This window comes from Galeopterus variegatus, unplaced genomic scaffold (assembly GCF_000696425.1).
Source record: "Galeopterus variegatus unplaced genomic scaffold, G_variegatus-3.0.2 Scaffold739, whole genome shotgun sequence".
Lineage (NCBI taxonomy): Eukaryota > Metazoa > Chordata > Mammalia > Dermoptera > Cynocephalidae > Galeopterus > Galeopterus variegatus.
Window position 1 is genome coordinate 41,443 of NW_007726850.1, and position 11,433 is coordinate 52,875.

Sequence of the window (11,433 nt, forward strand, 5' to 3'; positions counted from 1 at the left end):
TCTCTGGTGTAGGTTGCACAGACGGCAGATGGTGTGGACGCTGACCTCTGGAAAGACGGCTTATTTAAATCCAAGGTTACCAGATACCTGTGTTTCACAAGATCATTTTCCAAAGAAAATGTAAGTCTGGTAGTTGTTTCCATTTGCTGAGTGAGCATAAGTAATTTACATTCCTGTTTGGAATTTCGTTTTTTTGGGTTGTGGTTTATTTTCATTGCCATGTTAATTTATCTGTGGTTTTAGTGAACTGGGTAGAATCAGCAGCTAGTGCTGTTTCATTTATTAACAGTGTTATTAACCATGTACCCAAGTGTACAGTGAATTCCATTAAAATGTGTTCTCAAAAGGAAACCAGGAAATTTCTATCAAAGCTCTTATTTGCCTACCTTCCTCCAAGTGACAAATCACAGAGTAGTATGATGTGAGAGTTTTCCGGTAGAGCTGGATTTACTGCTGGCCAGCAAATGGCAGCATAGCTCAGAGGAGGACCTGCACGGTCCCCTGGCCCACAGATGGGCCTTATTTCCAGAGTGACTTTTTCTTTTTCTCTGAGTCTCTATGGGACATATGATATTTCATCATTTTTGTAGGTAGGTGTTCAGATGTACAAATTTCTCTTAGTGTGCTGATTTTTAGTTCTTGGGTCCATAAATTAGGAAACTTTAAAGGTATCTACTAAGACTTTTCCAATAGGATGTCTGAATGGATGGCTTAGAACTAAGAGAACTCACTTTAGGGAGTCTGTACTCTGTGTGAGATCTGTCCTCGGCACTCCACAAATACACCTTGTTCCATCCTCAGACAAGCTCTCCAAGTCTTGTCTCCTTTCCATAAATGAAGAAACTGAAATCCGAGAGTTCACAAGCCTGTCCAAGGTCACATCTGTCTTCCCTAGCTCCCAATAGGGAGCACATTTCCATTTTCAGGGGTGACATTTTATTTTTGGCCTAAATGTTATTNCCCAATAGGGAGCACATTTCCATTTTCAGGGGTGACATTTTATTTTTGGCCTAAATGTTATTTATTGTCTCTTTCTAATGCAAATATTTGTTTTTGGAAATGTTTTTATTAATTTATTTTTATCAATTTTATTATAACAGTCATATGTGTTCATAGTTAAAAAACAAAACAACTTCAAACAGCTTCATTCAGAAGTGTGAAAGGGGAGAAGTAACAGTCTCCCTCTCCTCCCCTGCCTGGGCCTGTCACTGGGTCCTTCAGCATCCCCTGAACGTAGACCATCACACTGTTCTCTGGCTTGCAGTCTCTTCCACCAGCCCGTTCCTATTGTTTGTTGATAATTCTTTGTTAGGAGAATTATTCCTAATGTATTCAGGACTGGGGGAGAAGTCACTCCTTTAATTTTCCCCCCTAATTACAAGAGTAATAGATGCTCATTATAAAGTACAGAGTTTATGATGGAGTAGGGGAAATTCCTGGCATTAAACACTGGAAATCTTTTTAATACAGGCTTTTGAATGCATTTTTAAATACCAGAAAGGTGGCAGCTGAGCTAAAGAGTAGACACCTGCACTGTGAGCTTGTAATGAGTCTGCGCAGGTCCCTCAGGCTCACCAGGAGCAAGTCTGAAGGCAGCATTGCCTTTCCAGACGTGGGGCTCGTGAGGTTAGAGTAGCCCCCGTCACCCCATCCTCCCCACCTGCACCCACACCTGCACTCCCCCAGCCCCTTTGTCCCTGGAGCTTACCTAAACTCTTTTTTGAGATTTTTTTTCTATTTTTAGCGTTTGTCACCTCTGTTCTGTCCATTGACTACAACTTTCTGCAGAAGGTAACATATTTACCAAGGCTCAGGGCTGTAAGGAGGAACTCTGAGGATTTTAACTAACTCCTGCTCACACCCTCTCTCCACCCAGTGGTTTCCTGGTGTTCATTCCTGATCTCTGCTCAGGCTTCATATTTCCTGACCAAAGAAGCTTTAACTCAAAACTATGGCCTTGGAGGACAGCCATGATCTATGTGACCATTTCTGGTTTTTGTTTGTGCATTGCATTTCCCCCCAAAGGTGTGGTGTATTGGTGCTCTAGGCCAGAAAAGGCCCTGCATCCCTTGGGTGGGGATAATGACAATCTAAACATGACAAAGAGAAGTCACTGGGGCTTGTTAGGTTTGAGTGTCATGGGTAAGCGTATTAGAGAAAATGCATTGGTTTTGGCAACATTCGTGGAACATCAAACAGATGTTTATTGGGTGTGATGAAGGGATGTAAGAGGACAGGGCAGCAGGGGAAACCTGTGCTTTAATCATGAAGCAGTGGGGGAAATAGGTGTGCTTTGTTTTCAGAAGAAGAATGAATGGATCGTGGGATCCAAAAGATCAAATCAAGGGATCAAATTTCGTTTAGGAACAAATCAAGGGGCCCACCGGCCGGGCCAGGAGTAGAGTAGGAATCAGGCGTATTTTATTCTGTTACAGCCAGTCTGTGCTGGTACTGCAGTCTGAGTGAAGACTTTGCAGAGCATAATTTTTTACAACTGCACAGGAGGGATATGGGATCTCAAGACTGGACAGATTCTTAATTAGGTGACTTGAGACTCCCCACAGGTAGGAGTTTGGGGAGACCCCTTTGGAACCAAAATTCTTTTTCTCCAATAATGCTATTAATACAGAAACCTGGCTTTGGAGTGACATTGCTTCCTGGGGAAGGATCGAGATTAATTGCACTTTTCATGCCCTGTACTTTCTGCATTACCTGTAATAATAATGTACATAGATTAGGTAGGGAGGATATTAAACAGAAGGATTTATGAACATTTGAATATTAAGTTGGTTATCTGTGGCTACCTTAAATGCAAGGTTGTCAAAAATAATTACAGTATACTAGCAAATACTGGCTACCAGAGACAATATAAATACCCTGAGTCAGTGCATATTGGGCTTTTGGCATGAATCATTTGCTCAACAAGGATTGGGAATACGTTCTTCATATTTATGAGGAGGAAATGAAAGAGAGCACAGATGGGGGAGGGGAGAGGAACAAGCAGAATTAATGGTGTCGCAGACCTACTGTATTAAACCCAGCACAGCGCAGCCCGTGTGAGGAGGGACCACACTCAGGCTGCAGGAAGCTTTGATAGTGCAGCCTCCCGCTTTGTATGCATGGGAGGGTTTTTTGATGCTTTTTTTAATGGCTGCACCGCTGATGTTCTGGTTTTATGATCAGGGACATTTGTAGAGAGTGTGGAGGGTGAGGTTGCTAAGTGGTTTGCAGTTGACTTCTGTAAAACCCTACTTGTCAAGTAGAAGACATTTGAGAAGGATATTGATGAATGCCCATCCATCTACAGGGCAGAAAACATGCCCAGTTGTTAATTTCTCAATGCAGAAAGCAGTGATGACATGGAAAAGCAACTGCCATGAAAAAAAATTATGATAGATTTGATCAGGCGATTCTGAAAGCAGCTGATGTTTGCGAGTTAGTTAACGGTTCAAACCCTTCCTATGCGGTCAGAGATTTATTCTATTTTAGGGAGGGTTCCACTTCCCACTTGCTGCAGCGCACTGTACGTTGTCTTCCTGAGACCCAGCTACCTGAAAGGTACTAATATTAAATTGTTGGCAAGTACAGTAGTTCTGAGAGAAAGAAACAGTTTCGTGATGGCAGTGCCACAGAAACACTGGACGCAGGTTACACTTGCCACTTCGACCTTCATAGTTAAATCCCAAGAATTTATATCATCTGTGTACTTTTTATTCATAATGTATTTCTTAAATATCCTTTCACTGTTTCCATTAATATAGTTAAAATTTGCCATCCAAGCAAATCCAATTGGATTTCTGACTCTGAGTGGTCCACCCAGTTGAAAAATGTACCAAAAAAACATTAATTTATTTAGCAAATAATTACTGAGTACCTCCTGTGTGGCAAGAACTTTGCTAGGCTTGGATTTACAGGTGGAACAGAAATAGTTTTGTCTCCATGAATCAAACTCTAGTGGGGAGACATAATAACAACCTCACAAATATATGATTGTAAGTTATATGAAGGAAAAAAGAGTGCCAAGAGAGAATATAGCACTGGCACTGTGCAGGTGGAGGTGAGGGTCTTGGCTCCCCATGCACAGAGGTGGAGGTAGATGTTCTTCTTCTCTAAGCAAGACAGGAACAATGGCCTACATTGCTGCTGAGGGCAGAGTGATGGGCTGACCAGCTAGATGTTTGTCCAGGGATGCAGAACAAGCAAACTGAAAGCATTCTCATGCTAGGCTTTGGGGGATGAGGTGCTTCTGGAAAATGGGTGTGCAAAGTCTGTTGCTAGTATCCTAATAGGAGAGATTTGGGATCGGAACCCATAATTCTTTCCTTAACTGGCTCTGACTAGAGAGAGGGGGAACTAAGCTGCAGATTATTCCGAAGACTTTAATGAAATCTCCAAGGTGGCCCCACATATTTAAGTTGTAGGGTAGACATCTTTAGAGCTCATTTCCAACTTGAAATGTGGGCTGCAAGTGCTGGCGTGTTTGCAAAGAATTCTCTCTCACAATTACAGAATGGTGTACTGGCTTTTGAAAGATAAAGATATTCTCACACCAGTTCCAGAAACTGTGCATTGTGGACCCCAGATACTACCACTAAGTAGAAACTTTAAGAGGCCCTTGTGCATGTCATTTTAGAAGATGTGTAATATTAAGGCTGTAGGGCTTTCACTCTGTATTAGTTTATGATTCTTGGGATTTTGCAAAATGTATCTAGCAACTGAAATGTGTGTCAGTATGCAGACTGTTATCACTTAGGAGTGTGATTGGTTCCCTGTAGTGGTTCCCTGTTAGGTTTAGATGCTGCTCTCCCCCTACAGCGAGTGCTCCAGGAGTTTGTTCCTGTACTGGCCCTGAGGTGTGGTGCTCAAGGCTGAGTGGCAGCTTGGTCCTGGGACTTGTGAGCACAGCTGCCCTCTGCTGGGTTATGTCTACACTGTCTCCTGGGTTGCTCATCTGGCTAACCAAGGCCACATTGGAATGAGTGGCTTTGAAGTTCTGCAGATGAAACTCCTTCCCGGGAGCCACCCATCCCTCTGTAACCACTGGGGAACATTAAGTGTCACCTACTCTAATTAACCTGCTGTCACAGAGCTGCACAAGTCATTGTGTTAAATATGCATCTTGAAGCCAAAATGGCATACCTACCACAGGCGTGTTCAGATTAATAGTCTGTATCTCTTTTCTTTCTTCCCAAGAGTCATTTGGGGAACGTGTTAGTGGATATGAAGCTCATTGACATCAAGGACACTCTGCCTGTGGGTTTCATCCCAATTCAGGAGACAGTGGACACACGTGAGTCATTCTTTACTGCCACTCATCACAATGAGGGTTTTCTTCCTCCAGGAATATTTTTAGGTATTTTTTATGTGCATTTTTCTTCAGAAACATTTTACATTTTAAGAGTCTTTACTACACACCCACGAATAAATTCTGCTGTTTTTGATGCGTGTCCAACTTGGTTCTCCAAGGAGTTTGCAGAGTGTTCTGGGTAGTGGCATGTAAATGAGCAGAATGTCCCTTTCTTTTAGAATGGTGCTCCCTGCCGAATCAGCTCACTCAGGAACAGATGATGAGAACACATATGACGATGAGACCAATTACAGCTTGTCTTTTGTCCACCTTCTGGTATTGCTGAAGCCAAGCTTGGCAAAAGACCCAGGAGCAAAGGGAGGAAAAAAAAAAAAAATCAAAAGACGGCCAGGGAATACAAGTGCAATAATGTGACCATTTTGGGCTCTTAGAGCAAATAAGACAAGTGAGAACCCAAAAGACTACAAATTAGAGTGCACAGGATTCTAATTTGACCAAACATTCTGACCATTGAGCAATGCTGAGCAGGAGCCTGAAGTGTCTTGAGGTTCCTGTCCTGCATATCAGTTATTAAATAGTGCTGGAAAACATCTGCATATTTGTGCTTCTCATTTCGATGTAATGTAACTTAACCCATTTTATTTTTAACTTCTTGTGAGCCAGCTTTGGGATATCCACAACAGTGAAGCAATGAATAAAAAACAAGTACAGAGAATCCTTTCCTTATGACACATGGTTCATTTATGAAATTCTGTATCTCATTCTTTGTACTACATTATTTTTCCAGTTAGCCCCTTTTTGGACCCACTATTTTTTGCTGTTTTCTTACTAGCAAAGACCAGACTTTCATGTAGGCCAGATGTTTCATATCTACACAGACCCCACATAGCTGTTATTTTAATGAAACAAGTAGATCCCATTGTGTAGCAGATTTTTTATTTTCTTGATAGTCTCCTCTCTTTTGGACATTGGGTTGCTTTTAGTTGTTTGGTACTGTATGTGTTAGCTAGCAATTGTAATAACTGATATTTAGCCTGTGTTTACTTGTATGCTAGACCCTGTGATAAAAACTTTACATACCTGATTTTTATGTAATCTTCAGAAGACCCCTTTTTAGAGATGGGTATTATTTTACCCATTTCACATATCTACTTAGGGATCAAAGAACTTAGCCAAGGTCACATATCTAGAAGTAGGGGAGTGACTAGAATACACAAACAAGTCAGACTCCAGCCACACTTTTAACCACAATGCCAACACTGGAAGAGCATGTGTGTAAGCTCCTTTTGCAGGTAGATTTTATATATTTATATGTATAAGTGTTTTTTGGTAACAGCTTTATTAAGAAATAGTTTATGTATCATATAGTTCATCCATTTAAAGTGTACAGTTCAGTGGTTTTTTTGTATATTTACAGAGTTCTGCAACCATTACCACAATCAATTTTAGAACATTATCTGACCCCAGAAAGAAACCCTGTCCCCATTAGCAGTCACTCTCTATTTCCCCCCAACCCTCACCTCCCCACCCCTGCCAGCCCTAGACAACCACCAGTCTACTTTCTATATAGGTTTGCCTATTCCGGACATTTATATCTTTGATCCATTTTGAGTTAACTTTGTATATGATGTGAGATAGGGGTCCACCTTTATTCTTCTGATTCTGAACACCCAGTTGTCCAGCACTACTTGTTGAAAAGACCGTTCTTTCCCCACTGAGCTGTCTCAGCATCCTTATTGAAAACCAATTGACCATAAGTGTGAGGGTTTATTTCCGGACTCTTCTTTTGATCTACATGTCTTTCCTGATGTAAGTACTACACAGTCTTGACTGCTGTAGCCTTGTAGCAAGTTTTGAAATTTGGAAGTATAAGCTCTCCAACTCTGTTCTTTTTCAAGTTTGTTTTAGCTATTCTGGGTTTCTTGAATTTCCATATGAATTTTAAGATTCACTTTGTCAATTTCTGCAAAGAAGACAACTAGGATTTTAGTAGTAATAGTGTTGAATTTGTAGATCATTTGTATATATATAGATTTTGAATGATTTCCTTATGATAAGTTTCGAGGTACTTGAGGCTACTGGTTTATAGGTCCTCTACAGTCTGCCCCCAACCTTCCTCTTCATATATAGTCCTCATATTCACCCTGCAATTTACTCAAACCAAGTGTCTCACTGTTCTCTCTTCACTGTCTTTTCTTTCCTGACTCTAGGTGTTTCCTTTGCGGTCTTCCCTGCCCTTTCCCTCCACTCTGAATGCCCCTAACCCTGTATCTTTCAAGGGTGGGCATCAGTGTTCCCATCTGCTTGAAACAGCCTCTGCTGCTTCATTCCAGTTTGAAGCAAGCTCGCTGTCCTCTCCATAAATAGTCCGCTTAGACTGATGAGGGCCTCGTGTTGGCCAGGCACTGCAGGCTTCAGGATATAAGGATGAATAAGATACTGGCCCTGGCCCCAAGGAGCATCATCTAGTGGGTGACCTGGACCTGAAAATAAGGAATTGCACTGCAACCCAATCAGGGAGGGCTTCCTCTCTCCTGCCTTCTTTACTGCTTGCAGCGCACTTGGTGCAGCACACATGTGAGAAGTTGTAAGGTGAGCACACCTAAGTCACACTGAGGGGAAGCCGAGGGAGGCGACCAGTCCTGCCTCTGAGCGCCCGCCTTTGCCTCGGTTAGCACACACTGCAGCTTGGCCTAGGGGGGTGTCAGACTCCGCTAGTATTCAGTCTGACTCTGTCGCTTACAGCTGTGGGACCCCGAGCAAATCACCTCACCCTCCTGGGCTTCAGTTTCTTCATTTGTCAAATGGGAGGAATAGAGCGCCCGCCTTTGCCTCGGTTAGCACACACTGCAGCTTGGCCTAGGGGGGTGTCAGACTCTGCTAGTATTCAGTCTGACTCTGTCGCTTACAGCTGTGGGACCCCGGGCAAATCACCTCACCCTCCTGGGCTTCAGTTTCTTCATTTGTCAAATGGGAGGAATGTTACCTGCCTCATAATGTGGCTCGTAGCGTGCGTTATAGCCATTTATATGTTTTCTTCATGCCTTTGCTGTTGATCTCTCTCTTGGAAGCAAAATCCAAGTTTAATTCATCTTTGAATCACCTAAGGTACCTACACACATGGTGCCTTGCTTATAGGATGGCCTCAGTGAAGATCAGCTTTATTACTCTCTGTTGCCAAATTAACTTCCAGAAATACCAGTTCACAGTGCCACCAATGACACAGGCTTGTACCTGTATTCCACAGGCCTGCCAGCATGGGTTGTCAATTTTTTATTCAGTTTTACCATTTTAATTGTATTTAATTTTCACTTCCTTGTTTATTAGTAGGACTGAACATTTTCACAAGTGTTCGCTAGCTCTTTTTGCTTATTCTTATATGAATCGTCTGCTCAAGAACTAAAATTGCCTTGTAGACGTCTATTCATTTCCCACTTCTCCCCTGTGCTTTTCATAGTTTTAAAATTTGCATTGGTGTTCGTTTTTGACAATTAACTGACTTATAACGTCTTTATATTGATGCACTGTAGAGCCACAATAGATTTCCCATTCTACATTTTCCTCTCAGTTAGCTTAACCAGTTAAATGAGGCGGCAAGGGCTGAGTCTTGTCTGGGCCGGAGGTTTGCTTGCTGTGGGGCCCAGTGGTCCTGGTTGGGAGCTACTCCCCCAGGACTGGGGGTGCATCAGTTGCAGTCCTGTCTGTGGGTGTTCTGAGGTCGGGTCCTGTGCTCCCCATCAGGTGCATTATCACACCAGAGGGGAGCCTCTACATTTCCACTCGTAGGGTCATTTCCTGGAGCCTTATCCAGGGAACAGGAGAGAGCCCAAGCCAACCAGATAAACATGGTTAGCTCTGTGTCACTGAGGGTATTTAAAGCTCTGATTTTATAAAGTCGGCCAAAAAGATGAGATTCCTGCAATTAATTCAAAATGCAGTTTCTTGTAATTCGTATAGCACTTAAAAACTGGAAGACTGTTTTGGTAAAGTGCTGTGTACTTTCTCTGTGTTCATTAGCACGACCGAACACATGTCTATTGACTATATATAATATGTTTACTTAAAATTAGGCCTGCTTAAGCATGTATAATTAGTGGCTCCATCTCTTACCCCAAGTTTGCTATAGATGGGGGAATGGAGCTGAGCGCAGCATGGCCAAAGCAAGTGAAATACCTGCTTTGTTTACCAAAGTAAATTTCGTTTATTTTGAGGAAAGTTTGCACCTTCCTCGCCCTTTCAAAGGCTGACGATATCAGCTAACGATTTTTAAAGGTGCAGAATTTCTATAGACGACCCCCCTCCCCAACCCTGGTATCATCTTTGCCTTGTTAGGTACAAGGTTTGGGGTCTGGATTCAGGACATTGTTATGCACAGCTCGTAGATCTGATCTAGCCCTCAGTATCCAAACCTGAGGGAAAAACCCAAAAAGTTTCTGAGTTTCCATCTGGCTCTTTAGAAAACAACCCCCCACCCCAGTAACAACAACAAGATGATACCTCTGATTCTACCCCACCCCGAGTCACCCCAGTAGACTCTGCGGGCAGGGCTGCCTTTCCCTCATTCCGCACCTCGATTTGAATGTGCTGTTGAATGTGCTTATTTCCTGTCGCAGAACTGAAAGGTTTTGGAAGTCAGCACCAAGCACGGACATAGATTATGGACTAGAGACTTACTTGTAATAATGATGGTAAGATCCCTGTGGCTATTCTTGACTGAGCACTTACTGTATGCCAGGTTTCGGGCTAAGTGAATCATGTGTTATCAGATTGCATCCACCTGATGTCCCTGTGGGGTAGTGTTTTATGAACTCCTTTTACAGATAATGAAACCAAGGTTCGGAGAAATTAACTAACTTGCCTAAGGCCACAGTGCCAGAAAATGGTGGAGTTGGGATTTGAACCCAGATCCATCTGGCTCATGCATTGAATGGCTACAGCTGATTGAAACTCATGTTTAAAAGCACAAATGAACAAACAAAAAACACGTCATTGGTCACCACTAGACGTTGCTAGGACGCCAGCTCATTACCCTAAGACTTGATAAGTGAGAGAAAAGAATCACATTCTTATCCTCTTTTTCCTGTGCAAAATCTATTTCAGGGAGAACAAATAGTTGAACAAAAGTTATTTTTTGTATAGAAGAATTCCAGCTAACAAATGCAGAAGGAATGACAGAATTAGAAAATTACCATTTTGAGGGCTGGCCCGTGGCTCACTTGGGAGAGCGTGGTGCTGATAACACCAAGGCCATGGGTTCAGATACCCTTACCGGTCATCTTTAAAAAAAAAAAAAGAAAATTACCATTTTGAAACCTTTATTGAAAGTCTAGATTTTAGCCACGGTTGTCAGGATGAGAGAACTCAGAGAGTGGCAGCTGGGGAACTTTATGACCAAGGTTCCAGGCCGCTACCATGGGAACCCAGTGGGAGTGGCACCAATAGACTTCATGCCATAAGAAATGCTTGTGCTGCCTGTGACACATTCTCACCTAAGAAATCTAACCCAGATCTAATCGATCCTTAGCTCTGGCAGTTTACAGGAAACACAGGGGAATGATCCAATTTCTCCAACCTATCGTGCCCTGAAGAAAAAGGGAGCTGGGAGAGGTTGTCAAAGAATAAAAGGGACTTACGAGACTTAACAATCAAATGAATGCATAGACATTGTTTGGATCTTGAGCCAGACAAACCGACAGTAAAATGACATTTTTGAGATAATGGAGAAAAGTTGAATGGTTATTAAGGAATTTTGTTCCTTTTGTTAGGAAAAAAGTGTCTGTCATAGGTGCTTACTGAGATGGTGACGGGTGTTGGGATACATTTTACATACGCTGGCAAAGCTAAAGGATGAGGGGGGATGAGACCAGCTTGCCCTTGTCAACATTATTGAACCTGGGTGACGGGAATATGTGGATTCATTCCGCTGTCCTCTGCTTTGGGGTACATTTGAAGATTTCTATAATAAAAAGTGAAAAAGAAAAGTCCAAGTGCTGCGATGTGTTTAATAGCTAAGGCGTCAGTGTGGGGACCTGCTGGCTTGGGCAGGAGCAGGTTGTGGTTGTGGCCCCTGGATTCACTGAAGAAGTGTGTGAGCTCCTTGGAACTCCTTCTGGGGGGGGGGGGGG

General features: G+C 42.7%; 1 protein-coding gene across 1 annotated transcript in view; it reads left to right on the top strand.

Moving 5' to 3' along the window:
• Positions 1-12: 12 nt before the first annotated feature.
• MVB12B (multivesicular body subunit 12B) overlaps positions 13-11,433 on the top strand; it is a gene marked incomplete at its 5' end in the record, with an annotated part of 116,810 nt that continues 105,389 nt past the window's right edge. The window contains 2 exons of the mRNA XM_008571967.1: positions 13-120; positions 5,194-5,290. Coding sequence (XP_008570189.1) covers positions 13-120; positions 5,194-5,290 — 205 coding nt within the window. The remainder of the gene's footprint in view (positions 121-5,193; positions 5,291-11,433) is intronic.